Source organism: Monopterus albus, unplaced genomic scaffold (genome assembly GCF_001952655.1).
Source record: "Monopterus albus unplaced genomic scaffold, M_albus_1.0 scaffold514.1, whole genome shotgun sequence".
NCBI classification, from domain to species: domain Eukaryota; kingdom Metazoa; phylum Chordata; class Actinopteri; order Synbranchiformes; family Synbranchidae; genus Monopterus; species Monopterus albus.
In genome coordinates this window covers 62,645-85,937 of record NW_018128394.1, presented here as the reverse complement: position 1 = coordinate 85,937, position 23,293 = coordinate 62,645, and the positions used below count along the sequence as shown (strand labels likewise).

Genomic DNA, 23,293 nt, shown 5'->3' with positions numbered 1-23,293 from the left:
GCCTTAAGATTAGCCACAGAATAAGAAGATCATATATGAGTTTTAATTCACCTATAAGAGTTGACAGGATAAATATTTCTATTATCTAATAAAGTGACAAAGTTATGGGTTAAATTGTGAAAGTCTACTTTGGAAATGTTGTGTTTAATTCTGGCAGACTTGACAGTGGTGCTGAATCGCTCTTTCTGACCAGTGACAGTGAACGGATTAGGCTGAAGCGGATACATTCCTCTGCAGTTCACAACTGAAGACCAGTTTGCATGATGGATTGTTCAGAGGAGGTTCACTCTGGGTCTGAGGAGCCCAGCCCACAAATGGAGCTAAAAAAAGGCATGTCAATCTTCATTGATGTAAGTATTTTTTTTATTCATACTTTGAGTAGCCTACAAAGTGCATTTTCTCTTCACTAATAATGCCTTAGCCTTTTGACTTTTGATTCATTGCAGAAACCTAAGCAGCATGTATGAGTAGTATGACTATATTTATTTCATTACATAGGTAAGATAAATTACAGCAAAAAAGAGAAAAAAAATGTATCACTGTTATGCGTTACCTGAAAAAATATTACACTGCAGTGATTTTAATAGTTATTTGCTGAAGGTTTAGATAGTTTGAATCCCTATAATGAATGCAGGACACGGAGTTCCTTGTTATGTGGAATTAAAAATTTGACAAGGCTGGCCTTTAAGGCTCACCATCCATTTATATGTCAATGTTCAAAGCCACATATCAAGTTAATGAAGTGGTAAAAGTCTGTACGAACTGATAAGAAATCAGGGTATTAATTGTGTGTGTAATGAGTCAAATTTAGCTCAATTATTGTATGTAAAAAACAAAAAAGTTGTATTTGCAACTTTTCGTATCTCTAGTTTATCAGAGGGTCTCTGTGTCTGAAATACCAACCACATAGTGGTTCCCAAAACTTTTAAATTTCAGATACCTGATGATTAATTTTACATGACATATACAAATCAACACATATATCTCATCTTCCTCAAGTTTTTTTTCCCCCGAGGAGCTGTCCTTCCCCTCAGTGTGTTGCTTTCTGCCTTGGTATCCACCTAATTTTGTAACCCTCATTCCTCCTCTTTTTGTTTCACTTGTGATGTCTTAACCATAAACCTGTCAGCAGCCTTCAGTATTTAAAAAAGACAGGAGATGGTGCACACATGGGAACCATATCCAGCACATCAAATGTCTCATTGATGTTGAACAGGTCTCCCTTTTGGCACCAACTGACAGGGAATGAAACTCTCTAGAGCTGGTCGACAGACTCTTGCCTCTGACAAGAAGACACATTGGGCAATGCTATTTTGAGGCTGGCATCTCCTATGTGAGCTCCAGCCTCAGTCTGTTGTGTGTCATTAAAACACAAATCTTGGAGCAGTTTAGATGTGCTGTGTGATAAAGAAAAGCACAGGTGTTGACCTCTGTTTTTTTTTTTCCCCCATCATTTTTGTGGTGCTGGAGCTTTCACCTTATTACTAGATGTCATAGAGGGAAAACTTCCATTCATATTCTTGGTTTAATTAAATCATTTCTCACATTGCATGTAAAATATTCATTTTGATGAAATTCAGTGATGGCGTTATCATACTGAGCTGTTATCTGAATGATCCAATGCAATCAGCCCGGGAGAGCTCAAGAGCAAAAGCATGGCTGCAACTATCAATTATTTTCATTAGGCTATTGATTCATCTACTGATTATTCTCTTGATTATGCAGTTCATTACTTAATCTATAAAATTCAGAATACTATGAAAAATGCCTAACATATTATTGTATTATCCTCAAGCTTCAGACAGTGTCACACGTTGTCTTATGTCCAACCAACAATGCAAAAACCAGAGATATTACAGTTAGTATATGCAAGGAAATGCAACAAATTCTCAAAACTGAGAAGCTGGAACCATCAGATATTTGGTGTTTTTTCTTAAAAAATGGCTAGATGGTTAACTGATTAATTATCAAAATATTTGTGGTCTAATTTTCTGCCTAGCAGCTAATGGATTCATTATTGCACTTCGATAAGTGATGAAGACATGAAGAAGTGAGAATAAATGGTTTTAACTTTGCAAGATTTCCTTTTGTTGATTATTTATTCAGTATGTAGCTGCAGTGAACACTGGCCATGTAGAGATAAAGAACTTTTTATTAAATTCAGTTTAACCTAATTGATTGATTATCTAAGTCAGAACACAGCCTTCTTCTAGTTCATGGAGAGGACAGTGGCTTCAATTTTTAAGTTGTGTTTTTACCCATATGTAACACAGACCTACTACTAGAGGCAAAAATCCACAAATGGAAGGATTAGGTTTCCATTTACACTTTAGACTGAACATACAAAAAGACATGACAAGAACAGAGACTGGCCACATCTATCTTGAGGTTACTGGTTCAAGCCTTTTAAAGCTGATGTGATTATTGCCGCTCTGCCTTTCATCTCCTGTGGACTCTGGGAAGGCACTATCAATAATTTAATGACACACTGCTTTTGAGAGAGTGATCGATGTCCCCTGCCACACACACACACACACACACATACACACACATTTATTTTAACTTTGATGGCATGAAAACCATTTTTAATATCCCTCTTTTTCCTTTCCTCATCACAGATTTTACGGCGAGCCGATAAAAATGGTAAATATCACATCACTCAGTTTTTTTCAGACTCACGCATGAACACATGCTCATATGTCTTGGGCATCACCTAAGCCCATCTTTTCTCATGTGTGAAAACAGACATACTTTGTCAGTGACATTCTGATCATGACTTTCTGCTGATACTCTTTTAGTTTCCATAGAAACAGGAAACTGACCATGCCCACTGAGGTGCAGCTTCAGAGCATTAATGAAGAAAAATGTCAACAATCTATCTACTCATACAATCTGAATCATTGTATGAGTTAGACGCCTATATCATGACAGTGCACACTTTCACTGTTGTTTCAACTCCACCTCCACCATCTTGTGCAGTATGTGCAATGTAAACATAACAAAAATAGGTGGAATATTTTGTTGATACAGAGACAGCAGGAGTCTGAATCCAAATTTTCTGTCGATCCTTATGAAAGTACAAGAGCTGGGAATTCAAAAGCAAGATGTGAAATAACAAAGCGAATCTCTAGCTTTTATGTCACACAGGCCTTGCATTTGATTCTACTGAGTCTGATCCATTCAGTCAACACAGCCTGACAGACTGTTCTGCTTTTCTAGCATTTGTGTCCAGTCAAAAAACTGAAGTGAAATTGAATGGCAGCAATAGCATTTTAAAATATGCTATATTTGCAACGTATCAAAAAGACCACTCATGTTTCTGTTCTAACATTTTTGTTATTCACATGGTGTGAACCACATCATTATGCAGGACATTTCCATCCCACTCTGTTAATGATTTGACATCTTGTCATGCAGCAAGTCAAGAAGCCAACCCTCATGTTTGTTAGTGCTGTGGAAACAGCAGCACTTACTGTATATGTCAAGTCTGGTGCAAGTTTATGTCTGAGCTCGGTGACAGTGAGTCATTGTGTGCTCAGTTTATGAGCATGTGTGCTTTTGCAAATCATTCAAGAATCTATAACAACATGACAGTCGTACTGAGCAATACCTTTAGAGCAGTTGAGCTATAAAACATCTCAGCCACCTCATGTCACACAGAGAGAAAGCCATGAGTTGTGAGGAAAAACATGTCACCTGTGGTTGGATATCTTCATTTTGCTAAAGCTTTTCCACTTTGAGGTTTCTCATTTTGAAATGTTGTTTATTTTCACCTCATGAATATTTCATTCTGCTTCTCTTCTATTCATAATAATAAAAATGACAATTTGAGACAGCCATGCCTTAGTGTTATGGAATAAATGGTGATGTCCTTAATAGTCACAGAGTTGTTTACTGTAAAAATAAAAACTAGGTGGAAATGTTCCACTGTGGTCGTTATTTCAGTTTTATTTGTTTTATTTCACTGTTGCAGTTTATAACATGCGTCACCTCTTCTCAAGTCACATTCATTCATTTAATCTGCTTAAGAGGTGGACTGAAATTCACTACTGAATAATATGATATTATATAAGGAAAAAATTCATGCTGCTGACCAGCTTCCAATCTTTTCACTTTCATGATACATTTCATGACATTTTTATATCCAACATACCTGCAGGCACAAACCAAATTTTTCATTTAACCATAACAAGTCTGTGATGTATGTAAGAGATGTGTTAGGAGCTGGTCACTTCACCTCACAGGATGCTGCAGCCCTGACCGAGCTGTCCTAACACTATGTTGAAATACTCCATTTGTGCTCCATGCCCAGATGATGGAAAGCTGTCCTTTGATGAATTCAAAGCTTACTTCTCTGATGGAGTCCTGACAGCTGAGGAACTGAAGGAGCTCTTCCACACAATTGATACTCATAACACAGAGTAAGTCAGTTCTTCTACAGTAATTAACTTGTTTTCAAATCTATTATCATGTTTTAATTGTCTGCCTTTTCTGCTTGTCTAGTTTATTACTTTATGTGCTTTTATGTGGTGTACAATAAGGTGTTTGTAGTGAGTCCAGAAACTGAAAAAGAAAGATATCTTTGGCCTTATAAATACATTTTGCCATCATAACACTAAGCAGATATGTTGGTCAAAAATGTTTTAACAACAAATTAGCAAATAAAAAAATCCTCATGACATTAATGATTAATGCAATCTGGTCACAGATCCTATTTAGACAAACACACACATACTGCATTATCATCAACATCACAGCCTCTGTCACTGTGCTAAATCACCTCAGCGGATTCCATGTTAGATTAAAATGACCACGTGTCTCTTTCTGTGAAATGAACCCTGAAGGAGGCCAATGGCAAAGTTGTATGGAAGTAATTTGGAAGTCTCAAGTTGAATCCAGTATCGATTAAAGAATGAGTCACCAGAATGAGTCTGCCCAGCATCAGCCAGGTCATTTTCATGTTGAGCACTGAATGTTTACGCAATACATACATTTTAAAAATGTACACATATGGCATGTAATCTAAAAATGGAGACAACTTAATTTGTGTTTGAAGGATTTGGAGCTGCAGTTAAACACAATACATTTAGCTGTATTCCATTCTTCACTTGTGAGTAATCACTTAACGCCTTAAACTGTCAAAACAGCCAACTTTCAAGCAACACAAGTAAAAGCTTTTTAATCTGTTACTTAGTTTAGTGTCTAACTTCTGTGTTCCTCTTTTGGTCCTATCTGTCCTCTGTGGCTCTAAGTGTGTTCTCCTGTTTGGACCAATTGTTTAACTACAGCACTTTACCTCTTGTGAACAGCAGCTACAGCGTTGTTGACTAGAACTAATTAGAACTTTTCTTCACCTTTTTCTTTCACTCTTTTTTTTTGTTTCTTTTTCTGTGTCAGTCTCTCTTTTCAGTCACTCATATACACACCCCGACAGCCTTAAAACACATGGACATTCATCACAAGATTCTCTGTGGAAGAGTTCACCATCTGGCCAGCACTCTCTCTAGCACACACCTCTGGGGGAAGAATCAACTAAATTATTCAGTTATTCATGACATTTTCCTTATTCCCATTTGTCATCACACATGCTTTCATCAAATCATAGTATCTCTTGGAAACATTTGTGCAGAGATCAAATTTTATTCTGTCACTTCCTTCAACCTTGGTCGGCTGGGGTTTTGAGGTATTTTTTAATTTAAATGTATTTCTCATTTTTTTGTCTTTCAGTAACGTGGACACTGATGAACTCTGTGGTAAGTTGTCTTCATTTAAAAAAAGCAGCTTTGAAATTTTATTATTACAAATCCGTAATGTTATACCAGATTTAGTTCGCTTTAGATCTGTGCCGTAGATTCAAATGCTATTTGACATTTTCCTTCACATAAGGAGAGAACCACGTTAGGCATAGCCTCATGCTGTATGACCAAACCCCTACAGGCAGTGTGACTCAAGTGTCACACCAGTGCTGCTTCAACCAAACACCAACAGCTTTGTCCTAGCTGTTTAACTCACAAATTCTTTCTTTGTCTTTCTGCTGTGAAGAGTATTTCTCCCAGCACTTTGGAGAATATGAGAATGTTCTTGCTGCCTTAGAAGACCTGAACATATCCATACTGAAAGCGATGGACAAAACAAAGAAGGTAAGCCGATAAAAATGTGTGCCACTGGAAAGATACATGCACTAGATGTCATCACAGAGCTAACATCTGTATAGGACTTTTGTACCAAAATATGAATTCATGTCTGTGTTCGGATACCATCTGGTCATACACTGGGAGTTATCAAAAGGGCCCCATTACTCCAGTTACTCATACAATGTAACATAGTAGTTGAATTTAATTATGACTTGTAATTGAGCCTAACCTTCAAAAAAAGTGTAGACTGAGTAAATAAAAAATTAATCCAAGTCAAAATTGAATGTAGCCAGACAGTATGATTTTTCTTTTAAATCTGAAGGTTTTGTCTGTAATGGGATAAGATGAAAATAAAGTTTGAAGCAACAGCCTAAAAGTTCTCTTAGCCACTTTGCCTGCACTTTTGAGATAGCCCCTAACTTCAAATCAGTTTTCCTCTACAATAAAGTCACACAAGGTACCAGATTCCAATATTGACTCTTGAGGTAACAAGAGCCTACAGCCAACCTAGCCGCTCTACAAGGATATAATTTGCCACAGTGGTGCTTTGAAGTAAATGCTAAAACATCTTAGTTTGGTAAGTCAGCTTGCTAACATTTGCTAATTATCTGTAAACACAAACTACAGTTGAGATCAGTGTGAATACTAATTTTTTATCTATTTGCTAATGAACCAAAGTATTATGCAATAAAAATTTGACTTGATTTTTTTTTAAATATAAAAGAGAAAAGCATTTTGGATTTTTTAGTCCAGTGATGGTGTGAATGGTGGCGACGGCTGTGAAGAGTGAGTTAGTGGTGTGTGTGTGCTGTGTGTGTTTCAACATGACTGAGTAATGATGCTGAAGAAGAGGTGTGATCATATAAAGGGGTGGCAGGAAATCAGTTGCTAAAAAAATCTGCTAAATAAGATGCCTTGTGTAGCTGTTCAGAGCTCACAATCTGTTCATATTCAAACAGTGTATGTTTGTTTACATCCCCCATACACACACACCTCCACACTGTACAGAATGCATCACACTGACGTCTCATGCCATGCACATGATGATGACAATAGGAGATGTTTGATTTCCTCACTGTGTGGTCTGAGCTTCTTGCTCTCACCCAGCATGCTCCTGTGTTGCCCAGCTGGCTTCCTCAGATCTCCCATTAGTCGGATTTCCATTACAGAGCCAAACAGGACAAGCCGGGGTCCATTCATGCTGCTAATTAACCTCCAGAACAAAACATGTCATGATTCTTTTTGCACTTGTAGCCAACATAGATGAGAAATGAAATGGGTTGTAGCTTTGTTAGGAAACAATCACTGCTTTTGATCATGGTTTTGGGAAAAACTTTATATCCTCTTGACTTTAGGATTTTTGCATTAGCAGAGAGAAGAAAGATGAGGGTGATGAGGGAGTGAAAGGTAAACAGACAGAGATGAAGTAACTGATTAAAGATGACAGAAGGAAAAATTAGGACTGAACAGACAACTGCTAAAGAAAAATAGGAAAAGGATGGGAGGATGAGAAATGGCTTATTAGATGTGCAGGGGAGGCTTCTATTTGATTTCTACCACTTTTGCACTCTCAGTAGTATCTCATCTGGCACATATGACACACTGTGAAGCTCAAATTGCCCATCAAATCTGCAGCTAAGCAGACATGTCTTATCGCGACTCCCTCAGAAAAAGAGTGGGAGTCAAACCATTCATTTGTAAGTGATAGTTTTAATAAGAACAGAAAGCGGTAAGGCATGATGACATCCGATAGCCACACCTACAAAGTGTGGCAGATAAAGGTTTCAGTTTAGTAAATGATTGGACTGTTAATGAACAGAAAAAAAACAGCAGTGAGGGAAGATTTTTAAAAAATGGTGTCAAATAATAGTTTCACTAAGTTTAATTTTATAAGACATGAAACAATATAAATCAATGAGATAGCAGAGGTAACCTTCTTTTACATATCTTTTTCACTCCAAGCAAAAGGTATTTGTCTTGAAAGAGATTTCAAAAAGAATGGACCTGCAGGAGCACAGCAGTAAATTACTTGTGCCTGAAATTCAGCCTTCATTTCAGCAAAGGAGAACCATACTTTTAAAATCCTGTAGCAGTCTTTCATAAATCTCAACATGTGCCGCGCCATTATGAAGTGAAAAAATCAAATTGCACCTCAAATCATTTTCTGTTCTCCAAGAGAATAGTTGTGAGCAGGAAGTGAGATAGCATGCAGGAGAGAAAGAAGAGAGTATGGTCATGTATTTTAAGGCTTTGTCATTTGAGAAAATATTATTCACCTTAATGTTCACTTTTAAAAGCCTCAAGGCAGCTCTCATGGAGCACTTGTGAGAAACAAGACTCCAAATGACACCCCATTCAATCTGGCAAACCCACTCTTCACTGTTCCCTCACAGACATACAGAACAAAATGGATATTTAAGCTCAAATTAAAACAAATTAATCTGCACAAACAGAATGGAACAGGAGAATTACTAACCAAGGTAATAACCTTCAAATCAAATGACTAAACTGTAACTGTGAAAGCAAGACAGGGTTTCACCCGCTGTCTCTTTTAATAGGCAACTGTTTACTCATTGAAGCCTAATTGATATTTTTCTCCTCCATGGTGTATGCTGCCATAAATGATATCTGTGATGCTAAAATGACTCATAGCAGAAATAACAGAGAGAATAAAGGTACAACATGCTGTACTTCTCCATTTGAAATCAAAGTAAAGAGGAGGAGAACAGATGCTGCATTAGTCACAGACTAAAGCTCAGTTGACTCTCTTGAACAGTATCTGAATATGAGTGGGTGGTCTCCAGCTGTGGCAGTGTTGGAGGGGGGTTGTATGTATGTGTGTGTGTGAGGTGCTTCTATTTTTTTGCATTTGAAGATTATTTGGATGCGTGCACACAAATCAAACATCCATGCACAGGTGCGTGGGTGCTGGAACAAGATTGTACATCAGAATCAGAGCCCAGCACATCTCCGTGTCCAGACACTCTGGGTTTCATGTTGTGCAGCTATTCATGCAAAAATTATTAACGGATTTCATGTATACAACTACCTTCAGCTTTCTTAGCAAATCTCAGGTGTTTTTCACATGCAGCAAGAGGAAACTGTTGTGTCGTCACATTTCACAGCTGCTGTAGTATTTTTGAAAATACCCAAGGTTTTAATTCATTAAATAAGTAAATAAATAAATGGACAACAACAGGCACAGTGGTTGACTGGTAAAATATAGCATATAGATGCAATCTGCACCAGCTGTTGGTAAGTTGGTAAGACATTCTAATGCATTTATCAAGTGGAGATTTACACATCATTATTTTAAACAAGTCGCAAAATTCAAACTAGTTCTTACATGCAGTTTAGCTGTGACAAAATATTTGCACCCAGTAACTGTCAGGTGTAGCTCACTGAAGTAACAGACAAATATAATGGTAGCTTGCATTTGACCACATTTGACCTAGTTAACGTTAAAACGTTAACATACAGTTGACAGTGATCTAAACAAAATGCTGTTTAATAATGATATAAACAGGACCTTTTGAAATTATGTTTCATAAAAATATTCAGTATAGCTCATTATAAATCCTTGTACCTCTGCTAAATATTACAGTGAACGAATACAATTAGTTAGGCTAACATGATCACTCACTCTAAAGTGTTTGAATACCAGTTATTCTGAAATACACATATTAATCCGTGTTTGCATTAATACATTAAAGTCATTCCTACATTTATATGTGCAACTTATGCTATATGTGAATTACATGTGACCTCCTGGTTATATAGTTGATTTAACATTGCACATTACTGAACATGCCTTACACCTACAATGTCTGATTTTCTTGGCTACTCAGAATTAAGTTGTGAGCAACGTCAGCATAACACCTCTATGACCTTATAGGGCGAGCTTGTTAGCAGACAGTAGCATTGTGCTTAAACTGACTTGGCAAAAGTAAGTTCACTGTTGATGTTTAATTTGTTGATCTTTGCTTTTATGAGGTAAAACCATTTGGCAAAGGTAGGGTGAGGCATGATTGAGTGGAAGCAGAGGGAAGTAGTTTACATAGTCCTGACTAAAAGGTTTAAATAGCATGAGTTTGGCAGCAAAGTGTGGGTCAGAAGCTGAACTAGAAAATTGTAGAAAACTACAAAGCACCTCCTCTAACAAAGCACTCATTTGACCTTTTGTATGAGCAAAAACAAAAGATCAAGGGAAATCAAAAATGAAAGAATCAGACAGACCTTAAGCTATTTAAAATGGCTGTAGATGGTGAGGTGGACACACACACACATATACACACACAGGTACAGATCATAGGAGGTAGACAGGAGACTGACCTTTACCGGTTTTGTCATGACTCACTCTCACTGTGCATCTATGTGCAGGCGTGTGTGTTTGCTGACAATCAGAATGTCAGGGGACTGATGTCCAACTGGTCTATGACCGATAACGACTCTGGGTTTTTAAAATATAACTTGTAAGAAGGGAGATCTGGACTGTTGTGTTCTTGTGGCAACATACTGTAATTAGGATGTGTATGTGCCTCCACAGTCCAATAAACATGTGCAGCTTTTAAAATCACTGTACGTCTAAAATATAAGCTAAAATTGAAATGTCTTCCTTTTATCTCCCCCTCTTTGCTTTAAATCACACAAACACATTCGTATTCATGCATTAGCTCTGCTCTAATCTAACTCGCATTAGTGTTTCTCTTTAAACCTCTTATTATGAGTCGAATGTACAAACAGTCACAATGCTAAAACTGTGGGAACAGGTGCAGTGTACAAACTCTCAGTTCCCTTTGATTAGGTCCAGAACAACACTCAGCCACCCTGCTCTGCTCTGGTCTGAGCATAGTAAATGACATCTCTTGAAAATGTTATTTAGTTAAATTTTTTTCTCCATCCCAGAAAAAAATAAATGCACCCTTGACTTGCAAAATACAATACTTTGCATAAGGTGATAATGGGTGGTGTGTTTACAATTTGCTCTAAAACAACTAGTTCCCTTGAAACTGATTTAATTGCAGTTTCATATTCTGATATTATGTTTGTCCTTAAATAACAGTGCTCAGATTCCTTTCAATTTGAATACTGTCACACTTCATTGTCAGCAAGTTTCAAATCACAGTTTTTGTTTGAAAGTATGTCAGTAATGGAAAATTTGATGCAAAGATCTCCAATGTACTAATAACTTGTAAGAATCAATAAGTTGTAAGGTTGGCCAGAGTAAAGTAGATGAATTGCCCAGAAACTCACACTCACTCCCAGTTTTTCTTGCAGTCATTTAAAGTGCATGCACAAAATGTACCATCTATGTATTGAACTTGTAGTGTCTTAAAGTCAGTTGTCAGACATCAGATCAGCGTGAAAGATGAAATACATTTTAGAGGGTGGATTTTAGAAGTTATGCGACTTAGACTGTGAAGACCAAAGATTTGACATCTTGTTCTTCCTCCTCTTCCTCTGCTCTCTTGCAGCCATCTTATGTAATCCTTTATAACTGTATGCACTCAGAGACATCTTTTAATTATCGGGGGAGGTCTGGACATTGAGTGACTGTTGGTTGTCACATCTGTCTATGTCCATGTCCATATAAAGTTCTTCCTACTCTAATTCCTCCTCCCCTTGACTGACAGGATTATCAGGAGTCCACCCACTTGGAGCAGTTTGTGAAATCAGCTGCATTCACTACAAAGCTCACTTGAGTGTGCCATGGAAACCACAGCGGAGCAGACTCGCCAGGAAAAGTAAGAGCAAATCTCCATGGTCCTTCTTGCACATACATACAATCACACATCATCTTCAAAAAATAGGCAGTGTGTTGTTCGGTGGCACACATAATTAGAGTTCTCACATATAGTTCAAACCTGACACACTAATTTATGTTGCACATTTTACACTTAAAAGATGCCTTTATCCAAACTGCCTTGCAACAACACAGGTTCCTACTGTGTATTTGTTAAGACCAAAGTAGGGAAGCAAATTAAAAAGGGGTTGTTAAGACTTGACAGAAATGAAGCATGGGTGGAAGCAGAACACATCTAGATGATTTTAATATTTTCTGTGCAGAAAAATTAAATATGTATAATATATGTCACCATTATCAAGGCAGGTAGTTTTGCCTGAACAACTGTCTGCAGTATATCATCTGTAAGGTCAAAACATGTTACATGGTGTGTTTGTATCTTGTTTCCACTCCAACTCAGTTGATGTAGGTTTAACACAAGCTCTGGAAGCTGTTGTATTGTCAGTTGAAAACTGTTTACTGTCAACCCCAAAGTGTTTGTGCTCCTGGTTGTTTGTTAAAACAGAATTAACACACTGAAAAAAAATTAACTACATGGAGGCAAATCTATTTCACTGAGTTATGTTGGTCTGTTAATTAGATTTTGCTCTGTCTTCAGTTTAATTAACATTTATATATATGGTAATTTTTTGTATAATAGGTTAATATAGTCTGATATTAATAGAGTTGTAATGAAATTATTAGCATGTTCATAAATGAACTGGGTGGTAATGAACACTCATTCAGTGGCTCTGTGAGTGTGAGAAGGGTGGATGACTGATGATTACACCTGAGGCAGCTCTGTGTGTGGGTATGTCTTCTGTATGGCTGTGTTCACCGTATATTTAAAGCACAAATGATGACACACAGTCTTTGCACCACATCACCCGAGTTCAACCTTGAGCTGCAGCTGTGACAGCTAAGCAGGGATTTTGCTGTGAACATCTGGCAACTCTACATTTAACTGAAACAAAATTTGAGCCTTTATTATCTTGATTTGTTAAAATTTTGTACATATTAAAACAAAGCTCTTGTCCAGTAGTGGAACGGTGCTTGAAATGCAAAATCGCTAAGTATTTCATTATTTTTCAAATATTATTCTGCTACAGCATTTCACAACAGTTGTTTTGAGCTGACATTTTTTACATGAGTTCAGTTTGAAAGGACCCCTGTTGGGTTTTTGTACTCCCTTGTCTCACGCTGACAGTGTTTGCAATTTACTCTCAGAAGCAGAAAATGATGGGTTTGGATTTCTTTTTGTTTTTTCTATCTTCTCCTCACCTCATCTAAATGTCTCTTTTTCTGTATTTCCCTGACATATTATTTCAAAGTATGACTGTGCCTCGCTCCCAGAGCAGCTTCTTCTCCTCTGACACCCCTCTCTGACTTGTCACGCAAGTCCCCTGTGCTCCTGAGTGCAATCACTCAGAAGAATGTTGTTTTCCTGGTGGCTTTAAATAGTCTGTGGTCAGGTATATGCTCTACGTGTGGCGATGCTGTGGACAAACAGGACCCTATACTCCTGGATGCTTGATATGACTCAGAGCTGAGCTTGGTTTATGTATTTATTAAGTGTGTAGGTCATCTCAAAAGTAGCATTGCTTTCTTTTCTTTAATTTGCTGTAATTTACCCAGTAAATACCCTCAACCAATAAAAGCTTTTTGATGCATCATAAACATCATCATCTTCTTTAACTATTTATCAGTTCTGTAAGGATTTTTGGGTTGTTGCTCAATGATAATGGCTCAGACTTCTTCAGATACTGGGATGGCTTTAAAACTGTTAGAAACAGAATGGGTGGACAAAAAGAATGTGCATCATGAGCTAATTCTGGCAAAACAGTTTGCTCCTTAGCTCTTAACCTCTTCTTCTTCCCTCTCAGTTGACATAAGGGCTGCGGGTGAACGTGGGAAGGATGCTGATCTTTGTTCTGTTACTGATCTCAGTTGGTTTTAGTCAATAAAGCTGCTATATCTGAAACTATGACTCACTGGCAGACTCGCAGGACCCACCATTGCTTCCTCCTTCTCCATACATCAAGGATATATGCAGCTAGTGGATTAATTATAGGCCTACTGCATTTCTCTTAACTTGAAGAAAGGAGCATTTAATCTCTTATAAATGGTGTCATACTGTATGTGGCAGCCACAGTCCTCATACCAAAAGAAGATCATTTATTGGGGTTTCAATATTTAAAAAAAAATACAGTCACAGATCTTTACATTTAGTTTGTAGTTTCCTCACTTTGCAAGAGCTGTACTCTGTAGTTAGAGCTAACAACTCAAAGAGATTGGCAAACAAAACACTTGTTAGCTTTCTTTCTGAGAGTTAAATGAGGAGATCAGTAAGATTCTCCTGTCTGTGCACTAGCACTTAGTGCCTGGAAGCCCGGCTCTGTCATGAAATAGTCTGGTTCTTATATGGGATAAACAAACAAGCTATTAGTTAATAAGACTCTGAGGTGCTGTTAGGCAGATTTTGCTACCTTTGGAAGGTGGTAGGCTCACTATTATGCCCTGTTTCTAATTTATAGGCTAAGTTAAGTTAACCTCCTTTCCACTGTATCTTCATATATGTCATAAAAACATGACATTTAACTGTCAGCAAGAACACAAGTAAATATGTGCCTGTTCATTCACCTACATGGACCCACGCTTCCCTACAGACACCACAAGCTCTCTAAGAATACGAAATGTCACAACTTGACAGCTGTAAGATCAATCTTAGGTGATATCACCCAGCGGCTGCCTGCTCCTTGTCACTGGCATTAGCATCACTCTCAGAACAGCACAACAAACCAATATATGAAAAGCTGGAACAAATTTAGGCATGCAAAATGTGTTCTTCCTGTAGCTGAGACATCTTTGTGAGACTGTGTGCTTCAGGCACTTGGGCACCATCTTAAATTGTGAAAAGTAGAAATGTGATTGGGAACCAGGAAACACTGCCAAGTGGTCCCTCTTCTTTATCACTTTTTAGTGCAAATGAGAACACACAAATGGCACTTCCTACTCAGGTTCTCCTTTTATTTATTGTTAAGAGTTGCTGGATTGTTGAGACCTAATCCAAGCTTTTTTTTTATTGTTGGACCTAAGTATATGTTATTTTAGTGTGTGCAGCAGACCACATAAAATACAAAACAAAAAGTCATTTAATGTGAGTTAGAGGGTGTTAATACTCACAATGTTTAAAGGAAGTACATTAAAATGCTGAAAGCTATTGTGCTGCTTTGACTCCAGACAAGGTCCCTTGAAACCAGAGGTTTTGCCCATCCAGTGGTCGGGCCGTCGCTCCAATCGGAGGCTTCAGAGGAACAGCAGCCTCTCTCCCAACAACACCCTCCTCAGTCTCGTCAATTCAGGTGTGGTTATATGTTGGGCTTGAATAACTTAACATCACTGAGCAGCTCAGTTATTTTGTTTTGTGCATCCTGTTGTGTTTGACAGCACGTCAGTCTTGAATTTTGTTGCCTAGCTGCTACCAAAAGCAAGGAACATGCTCGACCAGAATCAGGGTGTCAGAGCAGAGCGCAGGAGGGGAGGGCAGGTTGTGTAAGTGTGAGAGAGACAAATCTTTTATCCACATTACACCAGTTTTTTTCTATTTTCCCAGCCCAGCCTGGTTGTTGTATGATTGTACTATTGTTTGCACACAGACATTTCTCCATTGGACGTCCATTATGGCTGCTAGCAGCTCCTTGAAATAACTGCAGAGCCTTTATAAACTACAATTGCAGCCTTAAAGCCTTTCTATTGATTGGTGTGGCTGCATGTTGCACAAGATGAAAGGAAACCTTGAAATAGCTCTGTTGACAACAGCACAGTTTTAGAGTAGTCAGTTTAATCAATGGAGAGAAATGTGTTTAAATTACAGTTGATGTAGGTAGCGCCATTCATTCCTTCACCTGTTTAATCTTTCCATCTGAGATCTGTCCACCTCTTTGTGTGTGTCTCTTTCTTCTAGGTGTTTATGATGAAGACAACCAGTGGATGATCCAGGTCAACAGATTACAGAAGCTTATTGACCGCCTAGAACAAAAAGTAACTTCCTTCATTTCACCCTTTCCATGCTCTGCTCTTCTTCTACCTTCTTCCTCTTTTCTCTCCAGCTTATTTCAGTTTCCTTTCACAATCCCAGCCATCTGGTCATTGCAAGAGTTGGTGAGAACCAAAGTAGAATAATTACTGGACTGACAGTCACTGGGTGAACAGAAACATGTCCCCGAATGAAGGATAATGTCACTCTGTAGCTGTCGGATGTATAAATAGGCAGCACATGCTAACACTTTCTCCAAATCAACTTTATAAAGTTATAATATGTGTTCTTACAGCAGGGTTACAGAGATTGTGCAGATGTATGTACTATTGAATTAGCAAACTCTACTAGTGCATCCTATCACTGTATTTCCCCTTGTTCTCTAGGAGATTCGTCTGGAGCCTGTTGAAGAGGAGGTCCTGGAGAGCAAATCGGTTTGTTTCCTGACTTTCCTCTACTTTTCTACTGTTTTGCTGTGGTGACCACTTTGCATTATGCGATGCGTGCATGGTGAAGCGTTACTGAAAGGAAGGCCACACTGATAATAAGCAGTCAGAGGTTGCCATAGCAGCAGCGGGGCTGAAACTTGTCCAAAGCATTTTCTCTTCTCCTCTTCAGCTCTGTCTTTAGCTTTAATTGTTCTGTTTAAGGTTCAATATTCTGCATTTAAGATGAAGCTCAAAGTCAATAAGAGAGCAGACGCAAGTATGGGGGTATGTGAAGGAGAGGGACAGAGAGAAAGAGGAGGGGAGAGATTCAATGTTGTACATAGTCTGAATGGTTTGATATATTCTTACATCCCCCTTAAGAAAGTCTTTATGAAACAGCTTGAAAAATCAATTACTTTGTTGTTACTAACAGGATTTTTTTTCTCCCTACGTTTCAACCAACTGATAAATGAAATATCCTCTATACTTAAGTATGAGTACAGTGTGAGTGTGGTTTTATCTGTGTGTGTAGGTGCATGTGTTCCCTAGTGTGTGTGTGTGTGTGTGTGTGTGTGTGTGTGTATGTGTGTCATCATTCCCTGTTTAACCTCAGTGTCCACAAAGCAAAGGGAGACTGTTACTACCACATCACTCACTTCATGGGTGAGAAACTGTCTCTGACTCACTGACTATTACACAGACAAATACCCACTGGAGGATTTCTCCTTCCTTGCTCATTACACCGCTCCACAAATCTGTGCACTTCAGCTTTGCAGCTGCTAATACTGGAACTACTTGTGATTAGACAGAGAATATTATTGAAGAGTTTCACAGCACATTGTTAGGTTGGGAACTGACACAATCATTTGTATACAGAGTGAACAAAAAGGGTGAACTGGTACATCCTATACAGTTATGTCAGAAAACACTGAATTAAATTTTACTTGGTGTGTCCTCTTTGATAAAAACTAACAGCAGCACTTAATATATGAATCCACCTTCAACTGTTTTTAAAGCAGAATTTGTGGGTGAATGGGGTTAAAACCAGAACCAAAGTCAATAAAAAACAAGTGCTTCTAAACAAGATGCAGTATTGTGGAAATTGCATCATTTGTAGTGTGACTTTTTTAATAAGAAAATTGGTATCAAAGGATGGCTCTTGTATATTTCCTTTGTCATTATCTTCTCCAAAGATTTTATTGCACTGGAAGTTAGAGCTACTGGCCTATAATCATTATTTTCCTAACACTTTCTTTCTATAATAGATTTTTCCACAGCTCTAGCACTGTGTGTGTATCTTTCTCACCTGAAAATTTCACATATGGGCATGTGGTTTTGAGATATTTCATGTGATAATTTCACATATGGATGTGGATGACTTCAGTGTAAATCAAAGGCTCATAAATCACAGTAAATATGACTGTAACAGCTAATGCTATCCCCAGTTGAGTAGTATACATCACTCAGCAGAAGACTGTAAACAGAGCATGGCTCTAAAATGAGATCTAATAGTTCACCCACAGTCTGAATTCTACAGGTTTATCCTATTTGATCAGAAATATTTGTGTCACAAACACAAACACACAGAGCTCAAGATAACAACTTCAAATGTTGTCATTTTGTGCAGTTACCAGAAATACTTAAAACCAAGAAAAGCAGAAAATCCTCACACTGGAAAAACTGGAACCAGAAAGTGATTGAATTATACAATTAATTGATCACCAGAATTGTTGCTGGTAATTTTTTGTCAATTGACCAATTGATTAGTGGTTTTATTATTTCATATGCATAAATGCATTATCTATACCGCTTAGTCCCGAACAGGGGCTGGAGCCAATCCCAGCCAGCATCGGCGAGAGGCGGGGTACACCCTGGACAGGAGTCTATCACAAGGCTGATGTGCAAACAAACAACCACACTCACTCCTACGGGCAATTTAGAGTCACCAATCAACCTAAGCCACATGTCTTTGGACTGTGGGAGGAAGCCAGAGCACCCAGAGAGAACCCATGCAAGCACAGGGAGAACATGCAAACTCTGCACAGAAAGGTCGCAAACCCGGAACCTTCTCGCTGTGAGGCAACAGCGTAACCACCACACCACCGTGCTGCCCATGCATGAATCCATGCATGAATATTACATCTCATTGTCATGTCTCATCACCAGCTTGATGCAGAATTAATCATATTTAATTGGTTTAACACTGTGCGTCACTGGAAATCAATGTGCAGCCAGGGGAAAACCAGATAAGACCCACAACATGAGACTGATGTATGATAGTGTGACTGTGTTAACATACCTGAGTGCAGGTATTCCCTAGTGTGTGTATGTGTGTGTGTTTCTCCCAAATTAGCCAATGAGCAAGAGTACTGAGGTGTTTTATCAGCCACACACACACTCACACATCATTAACACACGCTGTGTACCTTAGCCAATAGGCAGATATCTGACTTCCTGTTCCCATCAGTCTCCCTGCCTCTATCAACAATCCCTCATCAGCCTCAGGAAATGATTAGGAGGCGTTCTGTTGTTATGCATAGGTCAGGTCTTCCTGCTTATTGTTCCCTGCTGTTTACACCTTTGTACAACAAGACACAGATGTTTTATCTCCTTCTGGTACCAAAGTATCAGGAGTACATACAGCGGGGTTGGCTTGTTGTAAAGAATTTGTTGCCAGGACATTGAATTATAAGGTGCATACAAAATTTAATAAACACTCCCAGTGTTCACCTGACAGTCCTACATTAGTCACCAGTTTTCTGTTAACCCCCTGAACCAATGTGAAAACCTGCCAGAAGATTTCTAAATGCCCCTGAGCTCCTTCACACTCTCTACACAACAGAAGCAAATTCTGAGCTTCTAACATTGCATGTGTATTTGTTTGTGTGTGTTCACAGCACATCCTGATAGTGCAGCGGCAGCTCTCAGTGCTGGAGGAAGAACTGGAGGAGTTTCGTTTGGCTCTCAGACAGTACATGGAGTGTGCTTGCGCCCAGACTGGATGTCTACAGTGAGTCTATATTCTCTTTGTTCACATTGTATTATGGATTTACTGTTTGATATTTACATGCTTTCTATTTTTTTACACTCTAGAAATGGCTTTTTAAAAGAAGGGTGTCAGAACAAAAGGTTCATTTAGCAACCCCCAAATAGCAAAAATTCACATTACTGCACTATACATTGCACATCTGTCAATCTTAGAAGAGGGGTCTCTCCTCTGTTGTGTTTTCTGAGTTTTATTCATTCTTTTCCCTGTTAAAACTCTTATCAAAAGGTGTCACATGATGTACAAATTGTGGTGCCCTCTGAGGCAAACTTGTGAATTGTGAGACATGCAAGAAATGGGCTTGATTTGACAAACACAAGATTTGATTTAAGGGATGATTCTCCTATTTTGTTCCTTGTTTAAAGACTCTGAAATGTACATCTGCTTTCTTTAATCTGTGAGTACCCAGCATCCAAGCATAATCTAAACACTGAAGATCTAATTAAGTGGACTTACTAACATTCAAATGGTATTGATCAATTGTACATATCATTTTGGAATCTATGGCATTATTTTATTTTATTTTTGCAAACATAAAGATGTCTTTAACCTTTAAGGAATCATAGATATTACTGACTTTAGAGACATAGACATTTTTGTCTATAACTTCAATTTGTGACAAATTAAATCATACCCTCTGTGAAGAGCAGTTTTGTGAATTACATTAGAGTGTAGTGTCCCTAAATGGCTCATTTATATAGTATCATGGTCTCATTTAGAAATCTTCATGAGAACAGAATTAATTATGAAACATCAAAAATAAGAACTGGGCTGCAGCGTAATGATTAAAAGAATTTGCCCTGGTGTTAGTGTTACATTATACCATGAGATTTTGGGTCACAAAGGACATCTGCATTTTCTTTTTCTTCAAACATTTTGTAAATTTCTTCTTAGATTTGTCTCCCGTGTTGGTCTGAGGCAGACTTCAGCTTTAGCATCACAAACTGAAAAACCACCCACTGACAAAGCCCAACAGCCTAAAGGAAAGTGTTGCATTTACATGCGTTGTCATTTCTCATGTTAACTCGCTTGAGGATGAAGGCACAGAAAGGATCATATGACAGAGCCACGTTGCCTGCATCCAGTGAGAGTGTGGAAGACAATTCAGACACAGAGGCTGTGTTGGGGGACATGATGTAGCATGCTAATTAGTGATTGCGTGACTTGTGCTCTCTCTTGTTTTGCACTCGGCAGCATCGCAGTTCAGCGGCTGGCAAATGAATCACGCTTCATTCTCTATGAATTCTGGGAGCACAACAGCGTGTGGAAGAAGTAAGTCTTCAGCTGTAACATATGAATCATGGCTAATGCACCATGTTCAAATAAATCTCAAATTATTTTCTTTGCTCGGCTTGAACTCACTGAGAGAAGATTTATGTCACACCGTGTTTAGTGACAAGCTGTAATGCAACTAATGAGAACAACAACACACTATGTTCTTTATCCATGGTTGTTATTTATGATAGTAGGCATTCAAAACAAAGGTAAATGTTACAGTGATTCAGGTATATACATTTACTGGTATTTATTGGTAATGTGACTAAAATATCAATATTTCATTGGGCTTCCTCAGTACAAATGATTATAAATCTGCCTGCCACTCAGACAAATTATTATGCTCAGAGGGGGAAGACAAAATAATGTAAACACCGAAATTATATTTTTTATTATTGAAACTATAAAACCCAATGATGTGTTAGTCAGTCTCTCCATACGTCAGAGACTCTCAACCCCAAGCCCATTTGTTTTTATACAAATCTAAATTTTGAAACACATACATAACATTTAAAAAAGCTAAAGCTCCTGAGCATTGTTGAGCAAAAGTTACCCAAGCAAGAGTAAATATTGCACGTGTTGGGGACTACTTTCACCAGGGGATTAAAACACATTCAACATAGTTGATCGGATAGGTCATATTAGATTTAACTGTGAATGTGACAGTTTCTCTATGACTCTATATGAATGAATTGTTTACAATGCAAGTTGCCGGTGCATCTGCCAACGATATACCAAGTCTAGAAATTGGTTCAGTATCATTTGAAAGCAACATTAGACACATAACAGAGCTCCAAACAGCATTATCAGTCCCTAAATTACAGGAGTACCGGCCCCAATAATATTAGGTTTTTTTAAACCTTGTAGTAGCTGTTCATTTATCTATCCATTATCTATACCGCTTATAACTAAATAGGGTCATGGGGGGGGCTGGAGCCTATCAGCTGACACTGGGCGAGAAGTGGGGTGCACCCTGGACAGTTCACCAGTCTATCACAGGGCTGGTAGCCACTGGGGACATTTTTACTGATTCAGGGGTTGTAATTTGTTGACTCTAAATAGAAAATGTGTGATGAAGGCCAACTGTATGCACCCCATCCATGACCTGTAAATAATTTCTTCTGCTCAGTCATCTGCAGACAAACTACAGTAAAACCTTCCAGAGGGGTAACGTGGACTTTCTGGAAACTCCTGAGACCATAACAACCATGCTGGTCCCTGGTGAGCACAGAGAGGAGAGCATGCTCGACGTTGAACTAAATGGGGTCATTTTTGAGGGTGAGTGAATCTTTGTTATCTTCTGTGTCTCTTCCACAGCCTCGTGGTGGGTCCTCAACAACAACTGAAAGCGTATGAGCACCCTTGTTGATGGTCACTGAAGGGTGCAAAATCCAAACAGTCAACTGTCAACACATCTGGAAGTCCACAGCAGCAAATCCACACACGCACACACACACACACACACACACACACTAACTCAACACAGCTCGTGAAGTGCCGGTGATTAGTATTGATTTTTTGACTTTCTAGTTTCTTCATAGTTACAGTAGGTGGTAGCTGAAATAGCTCGTGTGTATTTGTTCACTCTTCTAGACAACACTCTGGCATCCTAAAAGCAATGACCTCATGAGACAGAGACCAGTCTGGTGATCTGACATCATCACTGTGTTTGACATCATCTGCAGCCGAGGGTAGATTATAAGAACTGAAGTGTGTGTGCGTGTGTGTGTGTGTGTGTGAGAGAGAGAGATAGCCGGGGGGAATATAACTGTATCAACTGTAGCAGCTCTGGGGAGCTCATTAAACCACCATTCTCTTGTTTCTCTATTTAATGTGCCAAATTGAGATAAAAATTTGTTGGTCACTAATAAAGGTGATATATTGTTGTGTATGCTGGATGGATCTCTTTGTCACTCCTCAAGTGGAAGTTACAAGTCACAGGTTATTTCAAAAATAACATATCTCAGATTAGTTAGACACAGGAAATTTTCCAAGGAGGCCCACAAAGTCAAACAATGACTTGATTCCAAAATCTTGTCAGTGCACTTGACATTGAAGGTAGAGTGTGGTTACCCAATCTGAGCCCAACGAGTCCCTTCAGTACTAAGGGTTCAGGCCATTTTTAGATGGCCTGGCTTTGTGTGTGTGTTCATCTACTGATGGTGTAAAACTGTGACACTGATTTCCAGAAACAAATTTTTGAAATGTTTGCATATGCCACCACCTAGTGGACACAGAGCAAAACTGCAGCGACTGCTAAGATTTATTCTGGTTTTCCCATTGGACACCAACAATTATTTAAGATAAAGGACCAACAGGAACCAAATAAATACCTCAGTATAAGCATGTTAATCCAACAATTAAAGCCTTATCAAATAATTTATTTATAAATCAAGTTGAGGACACAAGACCTTGAGGGCAAAAGAAGTTTGACAAAATTCCAAAGCTCATATTTGAGGTCAGCTAGAACACACGTTCACCACCACCAGAGTTTTAACTTCATCATGGTCCTTTTCCTGGATAAGTCATGGAATAACTACCCTTTTAAATGAGGACAGTATGGTGGGGGTTGTAATCATCACACACTCCTTG

The 23,293-nt window shown here is 38.5% G+C and overlaps 1 protein-coding gene across 1 annotated transcript; it reads left to right on the top strand.

Annotated features, from left to right (window-relative positions):
- Positions 1-185: 185 nt before the first annotated feature.
- necab1 (N-terminal EF-hand calcium binding protein 1) lies at positions 186-22,590 on the top strand. The gene is given in 14 exon segments (XM_020588222.1): positions 186-350; positions 2,619-2,643; positions 4,313-4,421; positions 5,728-5,753; positions 6,043-6,140; positions 11,768-11,802; positions 11,804-11,878; positions 15,157-15,278; positions 15,881-15,957; positions 16,339-16,386; positions 19,278-19,390; positions 20,621-20,698; positions 21,831-21,922; positions 22,019-22,590. Coding segments are annotated over 14 exon segments (1,017 nt in total). The 5' UTR covers positions 186-260; the 3' UTR covers positions 22,048-22,590.
- Positions 22,591-23,293: the final 703 nt, after the last annotated feature.